The 20,142-nt window shown below is 40.1% G+C and overlaps 1 protein-coding gene across 1 annotated transcript; it reads right to left on the bottom strand.

Moving 5' to 3' along the window:
• Positions 1 to 519: 519 nt before the first annotated feature.
• Positions 520 to 20,112, bottom strand: LOC137321430 (BSD domain-containing protein 1-like). The gene is made up of 11 exons (XM_067983819.1): positions 19,687 to 20,112; positions 19,538 to 19,586; positions 14,562 to 14,678; positions 13,777 to 13,944; positions 13,629 to 13,683; positions 11,006 to 11,112; positions 10,433 to 10,501; positions 7,610 to 7,691; positions 6,531 to 7,052; positions 1,038 to 1,141; positions 520 to 943 (listed from the first exon to the last, which is right to left on the bottom strand). Exons 1-11 carry the CDS (start codon positions 19,695 to 19,697, stop codon positions 911 to 913), a joined length of 1,317 nt encoding a protein of 438 aa, XP_067839920.1. The 5' UTR covers positions 19,698 to 20,112; the 3' UTR covers positions 520 to 910.
• Between the last annotated feature and the right edge of the window lie 30 nt (positions 20,113 to 20,142).

The raw sequence follows: 20,142 nt of genomic DNA, 5'->3' as shown, positions 1-20,142 counted from the left end.
CTAGGTCCATAGGCTTTCCTTCCCAAAAGCATCCCAGCATAAATTTCGGAAAGTTTCAGGGCATGCTGAAGAGGAGCAGTAGGAGACTGAGGGGGAAGGCACATTTATCAGGCAGCACTAAAAAGCTACACCATCTTAGCACCACCCAACTAGCAGGATGTATCGACCTGGCCGTACTTTCTGAGGAGCTCTGGCTTCAGTCACCAAGCTGTGGAGCTCTGTTTGCTGCTTCAGTCAAGTCTGGAACCAAGAGTCACAACCTGTACAGCTCTGACTGATCACAGCTCTCACCTTTATGCCTTGGGCACTTTCAAGGGAGCCACAGGGGACTTTTGTCAGATTAGCTAATTTGCTATGCACTTCTCTAAGGCAAGTCACCAATACTTTCTGTGCCAGGACAGATCAATTTATACAATTTAATAGCACTGCCCTAGAGGACTGACCAGGCCACCAAATTTTTCAGAATTGCTGACTTCCACTGGGCTATTGATTACACACATAGACAATAATGCACTGAAGTTTTGATAATCCTCAGATTTATTCTTGCAATTTTTCAAAGAAAGCCAGGCAATGTTCTGATGTGGCATGAACACAAGCCACAGTGGATTAGAATTTTATTCACCATTAGTATCCATCACTGAAATTTCACATTCCATGCTGGGTCTAGATTATGTTCATAGGCTGATCTTCAATCACTTCATAAAACTACACATTAATGTAAAAATGACTTGTTGGTGAAATACTATAAATTTGACAGTCATGTGGTCCAGAAGCAGTTAGCTGTCTCATTTAATGTAGCACACAAATAATGGTGACAGATTGTTTGCACAGCCACCCAGTTAATCATGCTCTTGTGCAATGAAAACTGTAGGTAATAGTCTGGATGTGTCAAAAGGATTCACTTCTGTTCTCATACCCAATCATCCCACTCTTCGGGTTCAAGCTGCAAAAGAAAAAAAGTTTTAATTACTTTATAATGGCGACCTTGTAACCTGTAATCACCAAGGCACAAAAGCATTGCAGAACAAAACAAGCACCTCTCCAGAGGCTTCAGCTCGCGATAAAGTCATTTGGATTTCCTCTTCAGTCATGTCCAGATCAAGATCTTCATCCCAGTTTTCAAAATAATTTGAAGTGCTTTCTGTAGCAAAAAAACAAAACCATGAATCCAGAGTCCATAAAACACAATTTATCAAATCATGTCACTGAGGAAAGAGTTTCCAAATATATATCAGTATTATAGATTATTACTGTTAAAAGCCATTGTCTCAGCTATTGTAACTGTAATGATACTCAAAATTCAATGTTTTAACTCCACAGTAGCCAAGATATGGCCAGTTCCAGCCTTCAAACTCCCGTTCTTCAGCTACAAAAGACCTGGGCCATTTTTTTTCCTATTTGAGCACTTGTTCATTTAAGTTTTTTTTTCCTGTTGGTTGCACTGTTTTGAGCTAATGTGAGCCTCAATGATTGGTAAAGACTTCTCTGGTGGACTTCTCACTGGTGGGTTTAGAACAATTAAGCAGCAGCTTTTTCCACCAATAAAAGGAGAAACCTTTATCGATTGCCAAAGCTCAAATAAAATTGCAGTTGACAGGAGAAGGAACATTGGGGACGATTTTAACTTTGGGCAGACATTGGGCTGCCCACCCAATGTCCTCGCTGAACGGTTCAAGTCATTTTAATGCTTGGGCCTCATTTGAACTTGCACAGCGAGCTGCAAGCGCTGAAACTTAGAGGCCTATCCTGCTGCTTACAGTTTTCCATGGGGAAAGTGATCAAAGCGTTTGCCCTAGTAACTTGCTTAAGCCCTGAACTGCATTCTGACTAATATCCCCTGCAGCAGCCTGGATAGAGTAGGAGGTAAAGATGTTCAGGGCTGCAATGACCTTGACTGCAATAGGCAATGTCGTGCTAGCTGTAGCAGTTGGTTGCAGGATTTGCTGCAGAAGGAGACAACAATGACAGCCTCCCTAGAAAATTGCAGCCTCCTTATGCACTGTTCCTCTAAGAATTGCAGGTATTTTAAGCTGAGCCTATAGATGCTGTTGGGAGGGTAAGGATTCCCGAGAGTTCACCTCCTCCTTGCTGGTTTCCCTGCAGCTGCAGCACCTAGTGCTCCTTCTACCTGTTGCTGTTACTCTTTCTCTAGCCAGAGTAAAGAATCTTACAACACCAGGTTATAGTCCAACAATTTTATTTGAAAATCACAAGCTTTTGGAGGCTTTCTACTTCAAAAGCTTGTGATTGTCAAATAAAATTGTTGGACTATAACCTGGTGTTGCAAGATTCTTTACATTTGTCAACCCCAGTCCATCACCGGCATCTCCACATCATCTAGCCAGAGTGGAATTGCTAGGAAGATGCCCATTTTGAAAAAAAGTGAGTTACCATTACCCCCTTAAGATTTCAGAAGGTAGAGCAGCCACTACGAGCACTTTTTTCAACAAAAAAACCCACTATAAATTATGAATAAAATGTCTCCCTAACATTTGCAGCTTTTTAAATGACAGGTGAATATTCCTTTTAGTAGTGCTGGAAATGGCTGGCACCTAACCTGTACAGCCCATGAGTGGGCGGTTTGTGGAAGTGGTGCTGATTTACCTGAAAATCAATGAGGTCTTAATTGCCTCTCCTGACCCCTTTTTCAATAGTTTAATTAGATCCCCACCTGTTTCAGGCAAGAGTACTGGCCGCCTAAATAGAGGTCCACCCAAAAATCAGACCCCAGCATTAAATCGGCTTTTGGTTTGCAATATTTGTCCTGCTAACGTCCCATTTATCGGGATAGGGTGGCAACGAGACTAAAATTGGCACCATAATTACCAACAGTCTCTTTGTTATACATGACAGGCTTTTATTCTTCCAAATCTTGTTCAACCTTTCTTGTGAGGACTCTCTCTTTTGAGCACTTTACTAAGCAATAACCTTCACCCAGAAATAAATGTGACAGACTATTAAAATGTCTCATCACTGAGCTGTCCTGCTCATCTGTCTGTATCATAATGAGGTAACTTATCCAGTGCCATTGTTCCTGAGCTTAATATGTTTAATATAATTTTAAGTTAACCTGGTCATCTCTACCATGTGACTGTCAAAATTTAGACTTCTAGACATTGATAAGCTTAAAAAAAACACTCGAATGAATTTTCAGCCAATGAGTGTAAAAACAGATGGTGTTTCAAATTTTGAAAAATCAGTTATAAAAATAAGAGCAAGAAAAACAGAAGTATTTAAAAATGCATTTATTTTTTGCTCTATACAGCTAACATTATAGTAATAAAGTTACTTCTGACATCTGATGGGCTTCATTTCTGTTATATTAGAGTTTATTTCAGTGTCACAGTGAGTGACAGGGAGCTTAGGATTCCTCAGATCTTGCACAGTCTAAAAGGTCATGTGAACAACTGACTTACTCTGTTTCAACTATGCAAGATAAAACTGGCTTAAATTCTCTGTCATTTCTAACAAAAAAAATTAAGTTGGTGAAAAACAGTACTGCAGTAGGGGAGGGAATAGCATGTCAGTTCTGGTTACATCAGTATAACTGTTGCAAAACTACAGAAAGCATTTTAGATTTTGATTTTAAAAATATTGATCTTAAATTGTATCAGTGTATGAATCCTTAAAGTGTTCCCCTGAAATTCATCTCTTCCACTATTTTGGTGGAGACATTAACATTAACAGGTTTAAAGTAAATAGGTTATTATCTCCACTAAACAGCAGACGAAAAATAATCTGAGTTACGTAGGTTCATATACCATTATCCCACAGTGTAATTCAGAGGCTTTTATTCTTAGGCAGACACAAATATAGCCTCAATATAAGAAAAAGCCAACTACTATAGTGAGCCTATTGCACCATTGCAAATATGAGAAATGCACAAAGTTTTTGCTCATAGTACAGAGCCAAAATGGTTGGCCTTTTCTGGTTTCACAAAAGTTTGCAAAAAATAGACAATAAAACCCCAGTGTCTTTTTCACGTTATGATCAAAGGCAGATCTATGCCATAATTTATTACTGGACGCAGAATTTCAACATAATGTTAGTAATTTTAAATACAGTTATGAAAGGCATATATTGTGCAGAAGCAGCAGTGCCATCTAGCAGCAAGAGAATCCTGAGCTGGAAGATGAAGTTTGAAGGAGCAGCAGCTCTACCAGCATTAGGAGAACTGAAAGGCAAGTATGAAAACGAGGCATTACCCCCAGGGGTGACAAAATGCTAACACAGGAAATGGTGTGAAACAGGAATTGTGCACTGGACACAACCTTTTATATACCAGTGAATCTCACATGATATTGACAGAGAAGTCAGAGATCATGCTGTTTTATAATGATAGGTGTATTTTAAAAACACCAAAGCAGAAATGGGACTAAAATAAAAACAAATACTGGGAGTGAGACTATACTTAGGAGTAGTAAGTAAAAGAAAAATACTAGAGTGTAGTAAAAGACACATGAATACCAGGTGTGAGATTTAAAGAAAGTCACCAGGAGCTCTTTGCACTAACGCTACTGTTACACCATTAATGCAACCCGAATCTGGAGTCAGGGCCAACTTGGCACCAAAGCAGAAGGAGATTCCCTTGATTAATACTTGATTTACACTGCATTAGTTTGGCGTCAGCACAAAGTCAAAATTGTTTTGTACCAATGCTAAACTTGTACTGTAATTGCACCCTTAAAAAAGACACGAACAGACAGAGTGGGTCTAAAATAAACACAGAATATGGATCAGGACTGAAAAAAATCCCAGGAGAGCTGTACCTAAAAGAAAACCAACACTAAGAGCAGGACTAAAAGAAATACAAATACCAGGTGGGAGAGTTAAAAGTACTGGAACAAGAAGTTTTGATGGTGAACCTACAGAAGAGGTCAGCTAATGGCTAACAGAAACTCCATCTCATCCACTCACACAAGTTCTTTCCCACCATTTGCCCTACCTTCACCCCTATCATTGCCCCTTACCTCCCATCTACCCTACTGGATGTCCTACATTAACCACTAGCCTCATTATTTGCCTCTTTCCTCAAGAAACATCTCCTGCCCTCCCCCAGCGCAAGTTCCCAAATTTCAGCCTGTTTCCCAGGGTTATAGTTTTATAAAGCAATATATTTGCAGTTGGCCTATCCCCTCTCTTGCACCCCATCCTAACTCTCTCTCTCTCTCTCTCTCTCTCTCATCCCCCATTTTCCCCATACCCCTTCATCTTTCCTCTCATCCCCCACCATCATTCCTATTCCATGCACTGTATTTGCACAATACAAGTACTTCAAAACAATCTGTGTGGGTTCCTAGCACAGTGCTGGGAAACCAGAACAAAGAGGGCTCATTGAGCATGAGATGCAATGTACAAGGGTGAAGGTCGAGGCCCCCAAATTTCATTGGGGTGTACAGTGTCATATGGAATGGAGTGGGCAAGCATTGAGGCTGGTAGGAAACTGTAGCAGCAGTGACGAATGAGAGGGATGATAGATGGTGGAAAAAATGAGTGGGACCCAATGGACCAGTGGGGGGGGGGGGGGGGGAATCATAGCGAGAACTGATCACATGATCAACTGCAACCAATTATAGTTTAAAGAATAAATAACAGTTTAGTGCCACATCATCACCTAGCTGGGAGGCTCAGATAAGAGGACTGATTCATCACTGCAGCACATCTCACTCTGCTAAATACGAAAGTTGAAAAGTAATGTGACAAAAATAGTGTGACACAAACAGGAAGTGTGAGCTAAATGTAAAATTTTCAATTTAAATAAATAGATTCCACAACTGATCAATCCTAAATCCTAAATTAAGTTAATCATCTGTAGTTTGAGAACAAGGAATTTTACAGAGAATTAAAAATTTAAAAATGAACTCCTCTAATTACTCAGCTAACCAAGATGTGGAGATGCTGGTGATGGACTGGGGTTGACAATTGTAAACAATTTTACAACACCAAGTTATAGTCCAACAATTTTATTTTAAAATCCACAAGCTTTCGGAGGCTTCCTCCTTCCTCAGGTGAATGTGGAAAGGTGAATTTGGAAATGAAATGGATTTCATTTCCACATTCACCTGTTTACAATCAGCTAACCAAGGCATTGAACTGTATAGACCAATCCCAAGTTCAATTCATGGTCTAGATGATGTCAGCCAGTTTGCCAGAAGGGGCACTACAATGGTCTTAGCATACCAGAGTAAGGGAGAAGAAAATCAGGCAGGGCTCCCAATCCTAATTGCTATCCAAGAACCATTGCCTACAAGTAAGCTTGTGAGAAAGGTGGTTGAACATACGCTAGAATCTTCCATGATGCTCAAATGGTCAATAGCCTGCTGGCACTCATGGTCAAGGTGCAAATTTGAAAAATGGTCACTTGTGCAAGGTACCAAAGAGTGACTGGTGCTCATGAAATTGTACTGGAGCAAGGATCCAACACCTTCAAGAGTGGAGGGGGAGTATTGGCAGAAAAACAAAATAAAAAAATATCAAAGTATATGAGCAAGACAGTTAAGTTACATATATCATTTGAAGGAAAAGCTCACCTTTTTTATCCATAAAGGAAGCAGATTCTTCAATATTAGAATCTAATTCTAATGTTGCATTTTGACCAGTGTCAGACTGTAAATGGATACTATCATTGTCTCTCGGCTCAAAAGTGAAAATGGGGTACTCTTCGGAGCCTGGAGTATCCTCGCCAATACTTATGCCCTCATCTGCAAATAGTTTATAACACATTTCTTTTTCTTTAGAAACATGTTTGTTGCCACGCTTCCTCTCAATTTCCAAAAATGCTTCCGACATCCTGACAGCATCTTCCACTAGGGGTTTACATTGGATTCCCTCACTGCCTTCAACAGAAAGCAATGCAAGTGGCTGAATTTCATTTGATGTGTTTTCAGAGAGACTTGTCACGGTCACTCTTGAGCCGGTTTCTTCAAGTTTATTTTCTGGTTTTTCAAGTGTTCTACAATGGCTGAAGCAGCTGCTTATGTCTTCAGTTACTATATTTAGGTCATTGGATCTAAAATCAGCACCCAAGGGTAAACTTGTGCCATCCCACTCATCTAAGGGCAAAAATGAATAGAAAGAAAAAAAAGTCAACAATTTAGAATTTCACATTCCTTAGTTTTTGTTGGTTCATTGTAATATTAGTGTACCCAACATATGAATAAATGTTAAGGCAGACCTGCAAATTACAATCGTTTCTATTTTGTTGATATTATATAAAAAATAAAGCCGTAGCAGGACATGTAGAAGTATAATAGTCATTTAACAATTGATTTTACTGATTTATCCAATTCAGCAGACTCAACCAATCAGTGGAAAAGTGGCATCATATCAATCCTGAATTTTGGAGAACGCCTAAATTTTAGCAAAGCAGTGGTATCAGTTGGTGGTACACTCAAAAATAAAACTAGTGGGTCAAACCAAATAGTCAATTTGGACCTCAGGCGCTCATGAGTTACACAGACTGAAACTGCTGATTAATTTATTTTTGGATAAACCATCAGGCATCATAGTGTATCCTATACGTCTAATTTTTCAATTGTTTCGTTCAACAAAATAATTACTTTAATACATCTCCATAATGGATTCAGGAATTTATACTATAGTCCTATACCTTCGTCATCTTCCCATTTAAGGTCCTCAGAGTGTGCGGTTTGTTCTGCTCTTTCTTTTAGAGCTGTTCTCCTGGCTTCCTCCTACAGAGGTTAGAAAAAGTAATAAAAAGATTGCAATTTACTATCATGCCCTTTATATATTGCGGAACCACTTCTACTTCAATTTTCTGCCCACCAGACCATGCTTACATCTGCAGAACGTCTGTTGAGATCAGAAATGAGAGGTCTGAATTGCTGGCCTGTCCAACATGGCCGGATAAACTGCACCCAATTCCATCAGCAATGGCTGATGCAAGCAGCACTGCTTGGGACCTTGGAAAACGACCTTTGGTGGCCCTAATTAAACTTGCAGTGGTCCAATGAGCTCAACTGTGGCATGGCTTCATCACTACTTCTGATAGTATTACAGAGGGTGATTCTGCGATCCCACGGTCCAAGTGGGGGAAGTCGCTAGGAAGGAACATGGGTCAGAAATGGGGCTGCAACACACCAAGTCCTGCTCCTGTTGTTGGCGTGGGATGAAGGAATTACCCAACAGAATCATAGAATGGTTACAGCACAGAAGGAGGCCATTCGACCCATCGAGCCCTTGCCAGCTCTTTGTAAGAGCAATCCAGTTAGTCTCATTCACCTGCTCTTTCCCCGTAGCCCTGCAAATTTTTTCCCCCTTTAAGTATTTTTCCAATTCCTTTTTGAAAGCCACAATTGAATCTGCTTCCATCACCCTTTCAGGCAGCGCATTCCAGGTCATAACTACTCGCTGCATAAAAAGGTTTTTCCTTCATGTCACCTTTCTTTCTTTTACCAATCACCTTAAATCTGTGTCCTCTGCTTCTCAACCCTTCCGCCAATGGGAACAGTATCTCTTTATTTACTTTATCTAAACCCTTCATGATTTTGAACACCTCTATCAAATCTCCTCTTAAACTTCTCTGCTCTAAGGAGAGCAACTCCGGCTTCTCCAATCTATCCACGTAACTGAAGTCCCTCATCCCTGGAACCATTCTAGTAAATCTTTTCTGCACCCTCTAAGGCCTTCACATCCTTCCTAAATTGGACACAATACTCCAGTTGTGGCTGAAACAGTGTTTTATAAAGGTTCAACTTAACTTCCTTGCTTTTGTACTCTATGCCTCTATTTATAAAGCCAAGAATCTTGTATTCTTTTTTAACCGCTTTCTCAACCTGACCTGCCACCTTCAAAGATTTGTGCACATATACCCCCAGGTCTCTCTGTTCCTGCACCCTCTTTAGAATTGTACCATTTAGTTTATTTTGCCTCTCCTCATTCTTCCTGCCAAAATGTATCACTTCGTACTTCTCTGCGTTAAATTTAATCTGCCATGTGTCTGCCCATTCCATCAGCCTGTCTATATCCTCTTGATGTCTATTACTATCCTCCTTGCTGCTTACTACCCTTCCAAGTTTTATGTCATCTGCCCTGTACACCCAAATCACTATATATATATATATATATATAAATAAAAGCAGTGGTCCTAGTACCAACCCCTGAGGAACGCCACTGTATACCTTCCTCCAGCCCGAAAAACAACCGTTAACCACTACTCTCTGTTTCCTGTCACTTAGCCAATTTCGTATCCATGCTGCCACCGCCCCTTTTATTCCATGGGCTTCAATTTTGCTGACAAGCCTGTTATGTGGCACTTTATCAAATGCCTTTTGAAAGGCCATACACACATCAACTACATTGCCCTAATCAACTCTCTCTCTGTTACCTCATCAAAAAACTCAATCAAGTTAGTTAAACACGATTTGCCTTTAACAAATCTGAGCTGACTTTCCTTTATTAATCCTCACTTGTCCAAGTGACTTAATTTTGTTCTGGATTATTGTTTCTAAAAGTTCCCCCACCACCGAGGTTAAACTGACTGGCCTGTAGTCGCTGGGTTTATCCTTACATCCTTTTTTGAACGAGGGTGTAACATTTGCAATTCTCCAGTCCTCTGGCACCACCCACATATCTAAGGAGGATTGGAAGATTATGGCCACACCTTTGCAATTTCCACCCTTACTTCCCTCAGTAACCTAGGATGCATCCCATCCAGACTGGGTGACTTATCTACTTTAAGTACAGCCAGCCTTTCTAGTACCCCCTCTTTCAATTTTTATCCCATCCAGTATCTCAACTACCTCCTCTCTTAACGTGACAGTGAATAAAGAACATTTTGGTACCGTGTCAATAGTACCACAAGCTTACCTCTGCCCAATCCCATGTGATAGCTCTGTTCTACTGCTAAGAAAAATAATCACTTATCTGGTAGTGACATGGATTCACTTCTAATGCTCTTAGGTACAGAAACACCATATTCAGTGGAATATTCTGTAGAAGCGCTGCTCCTGAGTTTCACAAATAGGAAAATTCCCCCCATCCCCCAATCCCAACGTACTTTGGAGATACAGGCATTTATCTTCTGTCATCATTATTTTTCTTTCCTGTTAAGCTTGGTCTCTGATTGTCAATATTCTTTCTCATTCTTGAAAGAGGTGAATCATGGTAAAGCACATTTTCACAGATGATAATGGTCTTCCAATACCTCACTTCAAATAATCAATCTTACTATGAGTGACACTCAGGATTTACTAGCCATTTCACCAAAGGACATCACAGTCGAGCTTGACCCACTCTTCACCTGGCATCCAAAACTGGAGCACTCACAGCATTTGCTAGATCGAGAATCTTACTTACTTTCCCTTTTCCCCTTCCCCCCCATCCCATCACTACCTAAGAGATTAACTGTTGTGCCCATACTGTGGATCTTTACTGTATTGTTCAGAAAATGTAAACCCATTGCAGTGCTGACCTGATGAAGCTGATAGGCTCTGTAGAAATACCGACACCAAAAGTCAGCATGAGTAACTTCAGAAGGAACCTGTCAAAAATATATAGAAACTAAAACCTGGCAAATCAAACAATATAGACAGTTAGAAACACTCAATGCAGACAGGAGCACAGTAAAGCAAAACTACAAATGTAAAAAAAGTGTCTTCTACTAATAAAACAATGCTTCTCACGAGTTACATAAAATTGAAAGGTTTGCTTAAATTAGTATAGCTCAATTCTTTCAAAGAAGTGAGGTTGGAAGTTTAATCCTTGCAAGAACATAGAATTTCTGCCCCTCAAACAAATAAGATTACAATGTTTTAAGTTTATAGAAACAATATTACAAAGTTAAAATTGATCTTTCAAACTGAATTTTAGAATATTTTCTACAGCACAATTGGAGAACTTGTTTTTGCTACACAATCCATTTTGTTCAGACTGATGCAAAGTAGTCTAGGGTAAGGAGCTAAAAATGAAACCAAGCTTTGCGTATGTATAGATGCATGCAACTTAGATAAGCATTTTAGTTCACCATAAACACTTTTTTATATACCAGTTTTGGGTAAAGATCTCTTATTGGTGGACTGTCAACCAAGAGATCCGATATTACACACTTCTCATCTTCCAAGCTGAAGCTCGACAGCCAGAGGTTATATTGTTCTGCAAACACAAAAGATTTACATAGAATAAGAAAAAAGTGAGCCAATTCAAATAACTCTCTGAAATCAGGTAATCTTTAAAATGCAGTATTCAATTCCCAGGAACTAGGTCAAGTATGTTTGAATATTCTGAATTACAATAAAATGTTTTCTGCAGGTTAACCAAGGCTACGCACTAATTTCCCCAAGTCAATGATGTGAGTAGGCAGTAAAAACATGGCTCCCACTTGTATCGCTGTGAAATAGAGCCAATGCTACATCCTTGATTGCAGTACAAATGTGACAATGTATTTGCCTCACCTTCTCATTCTCTATCTTGTGATTTATTTTGCTGCTATATTTTTTCTAGGCCTTTTTTGTTGTTTCTTCCGTCCCTATTTTCTTTATTTCCTTGTCTCTTATTTTCTATTTTGCATCCTACTTGCTGGTTTTGAGTGTTCCTGTTGTGGTTCTCTTTTGCTCACTCTTGTTTTTGGTGGGGCTTACCTAGAATGTTTCCTATTAAATCTGCCTGATCAGGGATTTTCAGTGACAATGGATTCCGTGAAAGCCCTTTGACACAAATTTGGATCTTGCCTTTGAATTTATTTTGAGTACAGAGGTGCTGGTCACTCCTGTAGGCAGTCTGAGCGCCATACGTTTAGGGGTGTGCAAGTACTGTTTAATATCTAACCATACAATAGCGTAATCCAGGGGTGTAACAATAGTGCCGCCTTATGATCTGTAGTGGATATTGTGTCTTCCGCATTTGCCCTCGCATGTGCTGTTTCAATCTTTTTGAAGGCAGATCGAGAAATGTGGTAAATTGAGGACAAATACAAATAGTTAAGTTGCTTTATTTCACACACAGTAAGCCAACATAGCACAGCTATGCATGGACTCACCCAATTCAATCGCTGCAACTGGTGTTTGCTTAATGATATAAAACAATGAAAACACTACGCTTCTCCAGATCAGTGGTCATGTTGCTTGACGTAAACAAAATAACTTCTATCATCCTGTATCCTAACCTTCTAAGTCCTGCAAGAGCTTGCCATCGCAGCTTTTTGTTTAAAAATCTGAATGACAATGCATGTCTGTTTTTTATCTCTGTGTTCACAACCCTAGAGGAGGTCCAATGACAAGATAGCCCCTGCCGAGCACCTACAATTTAGGGGCCAGGGATCTCACCTAACACAATTAGGTGTCAGGTGTTTACTGATTACGGAGGCAGGCTAACAAATTGCTCATCATTGCTCTCCATCAGCAAAAGAAAAAAAATACTTTGGACTGAGATTTACCTATATAGAGCAGAAAAGAGATATTGCAATCCTTGGGCAGGAGAGCAGGATATCATAATATCCTGCGTTATACTCCTGCCAAATACTGAACAGTTGGTAGGCTTACTGAAGTGTGTCATGGACCCAGGGTCACTTAAGGACTGAAATTATGGGAGTTTAAATGATCCAAGTCTCTGAAGTGCTTCAGTCTCTCAAGAGTACCCATCTTAAATTACAATTCATTTGGTCTGGTCTTGTAGCTATAAAACCTTGAGCAATATCCTCCATCACGCAGTTCCAGCATTTTGGATGAGAACAGTAAGGTTGGATTGCAATTGGCCGATGGATATATAATGAGTATCTCTGGATTAAACAGTACTTCTTAGAAAAATTCTATCATTATATTGCAATCTATAGATTACGTGTCTAAATGTTTGGGCTTGGTACATATTGGAGGAGCAACAATTGCTTTGGTCAGTGCAGACGCAGTGAAATCTGGCAATTCTTATTGGAATGGGATGATACAGCAATATTTTTTTAATTAATTAGCAGTATTTTTTGTTGATTCTTTCATGGGATGTGGTGAGGCCAGCATTTATTGCTTGGAGGGGAACGTGCAGGTGATGTTGTTCCCATGTGCCACCTTCCAATTAATGGCTGTGCCCATTTTTCCATTGTCCTACTTATGGAGAGACAGCAGCCAACATTGGTGCCTTAGGCACTGCTACCATGGATTTATTAGTATATATAGGGGCTGCACTGTTCTCAGATTCCATGCTTCATAAATCGGTCAATTTCCACTGTAATGCAGATTAGGAATTCACTCACACAGCCCAATAACATTCGAACTAATTTCTGCTTTTTTCCTTCCCAGCTGCTTCACGACCATTGAAGCAATAGTTTCCGGCACTATTTAAGTTAGTTTTGCCCACTGTGCACACCTGTATTTCAAGTACTCAAAAGGTTCAAACACACCAGGAATAGATTGGAATTTAAGTTTTAGATCTTAATTCAGCTACAAGAAACAGCGGTCTATACAGAGTGAAGTAAAATGTAGCTTTCTAACCATGATGCATGGAACTGATCAGTACTGACACAATAAGTGAACACATAATTTGGGCACATGTCATGAGTAAAATAATCTAGTATATAAAAAAGAGACATGATGGAAAAGTTACACTATGGAAACCAAATGCTATGGAAGCATATTTTGTTTGCTGCTCCCTAACACAGATTACAGCATTTTGTTACATCTTACCATCTGGTTTACTGCAGTATGTTGCTGGATCAGCCTGAAGGTTGCATAGCCGAACCTATGAAATAAAAATGTTAAAAAGTAACCATTTCATAATTAACCCTTTTGTTCTTCCACTCTACCATTGTCCATTATATGCTATTATACATACCTTAACACCATCATACGGCTCACTATTTCTCATCTGAATTTCCTTTATTGTTGTCACATGAGGAGTGACTAATTCTTCCACTGTAGAAGCAAGTACTTCAGAGATGGCTCCAAGCAAGCTTGAAAGCCCCTTGCTGACCTTCTGACCTCCTTCTGTGGGTTCCTCAACCTAGAAGAGAATCCCCAAAATAATTCCTGTATAGTTCTGCAGTTTGTAACATGGGTCTCTGGTTCTACTCGAACACTGGATGGTAGTTGGGGGCGGGGGGGGGGGGGGGGGGTGAAATTTGACAGCAACTTATCTTGAGAGTTTAAGATCATATAAGCTCAGGGAAATCAGTGAACTTGATACCTGAAAGATTCTGCATACTGTATGTTTGGATTCAGGTTAGGTATCATTCTGCATTTTAATACTCAAATTCATAAATTTGCAATTCATTATTGCTGGAACGCAAATACTGAAAAATCGAATAACATTTTACCTTGCTATTGGTAAACATTGTTAACTATACCATAGCCACTTTAGTTTACTTACTGAAACCTCAGTGTAACTAAAACTGCTGTCATCAGACCATAAATATTGGGATATATATTTACGACCTGTTATGGGATATGTCCATGCAATGTTATTAAAGCAAAATGAACAGAAACAAGTTCTCTTAAGGGAAATTGATGGCTTCTACATGCTTTATACTTCCTTATAACCAAAATAGTACATTTAGTAACAAATATGGATTCAGGATGTTGGCATTTGGTCCAAATCATAATAATAGGGTATAGACTTACATTTAGTTTTTCTTTGAACGCTAAAGCTGTGGCAGCAATAGTAGTCACAGTATCATGTTGGATAACCTGAGTGAATTCAGTCAGATCATGCTTCAAAAACTCCACAGCTTTTGCAGACTGTGAATTAAAAAAAGATAAATTACACACAAATTTGAAATCATTGTTTCAATATGAACAACTACACTCCCTGCTGTCGACACAAGGCACATTGCCAACACTCTTATTCCACCAGTTAACAGGATGGCAATGCCATCAAAAAGCCATAAACTTATGCAACTGGTTTCTGTCCCTATAACATCAGAGCTATGATTTTCCTCTGGAGCCTCCATCTGAGTACTTGTCGATGGTGCCATGTGTGCGGTCTTTGCTCACATGGAAACCGCTATGCTGAAATTACCTCCGTTTCTGATTCAGCCTAATTTGCAGTGTGTGAACGAATTCCAGGCATCAATAATCATTGGGGGCTTGCAGAATAGTGAGCAGGTTTAGACCCCACCATTACTTTATCATAATGGTACGCATTAAGCATACATGATGTGTGCAGTTACCTCTCACCCAGTCTTACAGTACTTTGAATGCTACCCATGAAGATTCCTTATGAAGTATGATACTCCTTAAAGCAGCTCCCTTCTCCTTCAAGTACTCCTTACCTCACATCCTAATGTGCTATTCTCCCAATAAAATGAAATTGCTCCTCGGTTTGCTGGAGAAACAAGAGGGAGCCAAATAGCAAGAGGACACCACCGTCTGTCCTCTAACCCTCTTTGAGGAGGCTGCCACAGAGATCAAGGGCAGAGATGCTACAGAGGAAGCAGAGAATATGAAGATGGAAATCTTGTCTCAGCTTGGAGTTTGTACTAACCTGCTCTGTTTTGTTTCTCATCCTAGTCACTTGCTCATTGCCATCAAAGCAAATACTGAACAACTGTAGATCATTCAGGCAGCAGTTATCTACATTTGAAGAGCTGTCATCAAAACAACACTTCAACATTTGTTCCCCTTCTCCTTCTCCAGGTGTACCACATGACAGATACAGCAGCCAAGAAGCCCGAGGAACCGTCTACTTCACAGCACCCACCATCCCTCACTTTAATTATGCAAAGCAGGAGTACAGGTAAATCCATCACAGGAGATTTGGAAAGTGAGGTTGAGGAGAGTCGACAGGGTAATGGAGAGCATGAGGTAGCAGGAGCAGGAGCTTGCTACCTAGAGGGCCATCTCGTGTCACTCTTCAGCTGATGATGCCATAGAACTGGTCCTCAGGAGAACTTCTTTTAAAAGAATTGCGCTTTTTGGCCACAAAAAATTGCAGTATCATTAGAGATTGCAAAGCAATAGTCAGCAGATGATGGCTAGTGTGGAGAAGTTCACTGCCTACATATGCTGTGTTGATACACAAGTAGAAATGTTGCAATCCAATATTGAGTATCCGCTCTCCCCTCCTCCCCCTCCCACATATGCCAGAGGCACCATGGCTAATTGTTATGGCCCCTGTGAATACTCAGACTACTGCAGTAGAGGCATTAGAATCCAATATGTAACAAGCTCTTCCCTCCTCTTCAAACAGGCTTGATGATTACATAAGGTTTCGCTGCTATCGAGTCTGCCATCACCCAGACCAGTGGATATCATGAGGCTGTACCCAGTAGTCGTGGCATGTGTGGAACGATGTCAGTTGGAAGAGTAATGGTGGGTGGGTCCAAGCCACTACTGTAACCTGACATGTCTGCATCCTGTTTCTCCTGCTTATCTTTGTGCTTCATAAGGCATAAATAAAGCAGGAATGCATTAGGAATAACATTATTCCAATTAGATTGGTAGCAAAAAATTAGTAGGCTAAAATGCATCAGAAGGGTCCCATCAGATTGGAAAATAGCAAATGTAACTCCTCTATTCAAGAAAGGAGAGAGACAGAAAGCAAGAAACTACAGGCCAGTTAGCTTAACATCTGTCATAGGGAAAATGCTAGAATCTATTATTAAGGAGGTTATAGTAGGGCACTTAGAAAATCTCAATGCAATCAGGCAGAGTCAACATGGCTTTGTGAATGGGAAATCATGTTTGACTAATTTATTAGAGTTCTTTGAGGCAGTAACAAGCAAGGTGGATAAAGGGAATCCTGTGGGTGTGGTGTACTTGGATTTCCAGAAGGCTTTTGACAAGGTGCCACATCAAAGGCTACTACACAAAATAAGAGCTCATGGTGTAGGGGGTAACATATTAGCATGGATAAAGGATTGGTTAGCTGACAGGAAACAGAGAGTAGGCATAAATGAGTCATTTACAGGTTGGCAAGATGTAACGAGTGGAGTGCCACAGGGATCAGTGCTGGGGCCTCAACTATTTACAATCCACATCAATGACTTAGATGAAAGGACCGAATGTATGGTTGCTAAATTTGCTGATGACACAAAGGTAGGTAGGAAAGTAAGTTGTGAAGAAGACATGAGGAGTCTGCAAAGGGATATAGATAGGTAGTGAGTGGGCAAAAAATTGGCAGATGGAGTATAATGTGGGAAAATGTGAACTTGTCCACTTTGGCAGGAGGAATAGAAAAGCAGTATATTATTTAACTGGAGAGAGATTGCAGAACTCTGAAGTAACAGAGGGATCTGGGTGTCCTAGTACATGAATCACAAAAAGTTAGTAATTTAAACTAAAAAATTTAAAAAGCTGAAAATAAGAGTCAAAAGCTTACAATACAGTTGCAGGCTATTTCTTTAAATAAGGTACAGCAAGTGATTAGGAAGGCAAATAGAATGTTGTCATTTATTGCAAGGGGAATGGAATATAAAAGTAGAGATGTTTTGCTACAGTTGTACAGGGCATTGGTGAGACCACATCTAGAATACTGTGTGCAGTTTTGGTCTCCTTATTTAATAAAGGACATAATTGCTTTGGAGGCGGTTCAGAGAATGTTCACTCGACTGATTCCTGGGATGAGGGGGTTATCTTATGAGGAAAGGTTGGACAAGTTGGGCCTGTATACACTTAATTTGGAAGAATGAGATGTGATCTTATTGAAACGTATAAGCTCCTGAGAGGACTAGAAGGGGTAGATGCTGAGGGTATGTTTCCCCTTGTGGGAGAGACTAGAACAAGGGGCCACAGTTTAAAAATAAGGGATTTCCCATTTAAGATGGAGATGAGGAGAATTTTTTTCTCTCAGAGGGTCGTGAGTCTGTGGAACTCCCTTCCCCAGAGAGCGGTGGAGGCAGGGTCATTGAATATTTTTAAGGGTGAGTTTGATAGATTCCTGATTAACATGGGAGTCAAAGGTTATAGTAAGTAGATGGGAAAGTAGGGTTGAGGTCACAATCAAATCAGCCATGATCTTATCAAATGTCAGAGCAGGCTCGAGGGGCCGAATAGCCTACTCCTGCTCTTAATTTGTATGTTCATGCCACAAACCTTTTTTAGTCACAGATTAGCTGAAGAGAAAAAAAAAATTAAAAAGCTGAAAATAAGAGTCAAAAGCTTACAGTACAGTTGCAGGCTATTTCTTTAAATAAGTTTATATTCAAAAGGCACAGGCTAGTAAGTCTAGATATCTAATTTATAATAACAAAATGAAGAACCAGTCTATTTCCTGTTAAAAGCTGGGAAGTAGCACTGACATCCTGATGATACCACTTCTGCCATATTAACATATTGAAATGAAGCTCTTGTCTATATCTAGCAGTGGCTTCTGGTACATCGCATATATTCCTCTCTCCCCCGGCCAAAAACGAGCATCATGCACATTACGGTGAGTGATCCATAATAACTGATCTCTGATCATACTTCTGGTTGGTAATGCCCCTACTACATTCATTTACAGACCTAAAAATGCACCCTCAGCAGTTTAGTAAATTGGCTGTATAGACTCCAGAAACAGAGTTGATAAACTTTTTTTGTTATCCAGATTAATACTATTTATCCTGCAGTGTCAATATAATGCAAGCAATTTGATATGTAGCGTCTACAAAATATATATGGTAGCAAGAAACCATTACAGTCCTAGTACAACCATAGATCAAAATTGCTGTGCATAAGCTGAGTTTGAAAATGTTAATTGATGAGACAATTGTCTGAATTGTTTGTCTCTTTGACTATACTGTTCAAATGTCTATCCTAAATACCAGATGAGCTCACTAATTAATTAGCAGGGGCTTCCTATTACAAAGGGAACTAATTTGTTCAATGGTGAATACATTGAACCAATTAACAAACAGATTCAACTTCTACATGCAAATTGCAACAATCTGTCTTTAACTGGATTTGTGAATAAAGTATTGTTTAATTGGTTTAGGAAATTCCTTGGAACTATGGTCCAATATGGCCTATGGTTATACTAGTCTGAGAATGAGGGCCCTCTGGCCACTTGCAACCCACCCTTGGAGGAGAGTGGGGAGAGGCGATGAAGTATTAAGGCGAAGGCGAGTGACATTGCAGCAAGGGGGGAGGATACAGGAGTTGTTAAATGATTAAGAAGTAGGGGTAATGATGGTAGAAAGGTAATGGGGTCGAGGTAGGGGAGAAGAGGTCGAGGTCGAGGTAGGGGAGGTCAGGGGAGGGGAGGTCGAGGTAGGGAGGTCGAGGTAGGGGAGGGGAGGTCGGGGGAGGGGAGGTCGGGGGAGGGCCATATTTTCTCTGCAACCACCATCCCAACTGCTTAGTTTAGTTTCAAATAGGAAGGTAGGTGGTGTGGCAGGTAAAGAAAAATAGATACATAGAAGCAGAAAAGAGATAGAATTAGCAACACAGACAGCTATGAGTCACCATATTCTCCCACTTACTCGTGCAATACCATGGGCCACACACGCATTGATAACAACTGTCGGCACAAACTATAAATACTTTAATGAACAGAATTTTAGAATCCGTAACAAAACTACTAGTATAATTAATTTGGTCAAAACCCTAAAGCAGTCTCACTAATTACTGCATCATTCTGCTGGGCTTTGCAGGAAATCTGATTTTAAAAAACGCCATACCTTGGCTTTCGCCGTTGCGATGTTCTGTTGAATCCAACCTCCCCACCACCTACCAACGGAATCAGTAGAAATTAATTCAATATTTTTAATGACATGGTGCTGCCTCACGTTGCTCTCAATTTATAAACTCTTTTTCAGTAGACACTCACCTATCCGCCATTCTGCAGGTATTATATCCCCGACGTTACAACCGTGGAATGACATCAGTTTGGACCAAAACAAAGCTTTGGGTCAGAAACTTCGCACTGCCATCTGGAGGCTACAAAATCAGTCACGGCATCAGTGCCACCGTGGCAAAAAGCAAGGGGAAGGAAGCAAAGACGGGGCTTTACCTTCCTGAGAGTGAATTTAATAGAGACACTAATCTATTGATTATTAGCTTTTTAAAAAAAAATCAATGGGGAGCAGCTTACGCGAAATTGCTGGAGTATATTCTAGTCGAAACAAACGTAATGATGCATGAATTATCATTGAAAACAGATCAAATACACATTAAGCATTAGCACAGAAAGATGCAGAATCAGTCGTGAGATCATTAAAATCTAGCACTGCTGACTGAGGCGCGTGCCCCGGGCTCTCTCAGCTCACGTGCACATCTCACCACC

The sequence above is a fragment of the Heptranchias perlo genome, chromosome 5, assembly GCF_035084215.1.
Source record: "Heptranchias perlo isolate sHepPer1 chromosome 5, sHepPer1.hap1, whole genome shotgun sequence".
Classification (NCBI taxonomy): Eukaryota; Metazoa; Chordata; class Chondrichthyes; order Hexanchiformes; family Hexanchidae; genus Heptranchias; species Heptranchias perlo.
Note: the sequence above shows the minus strand (reverse complement) of the source record. Positions and strands in the feature narration are given on the sequence as shown.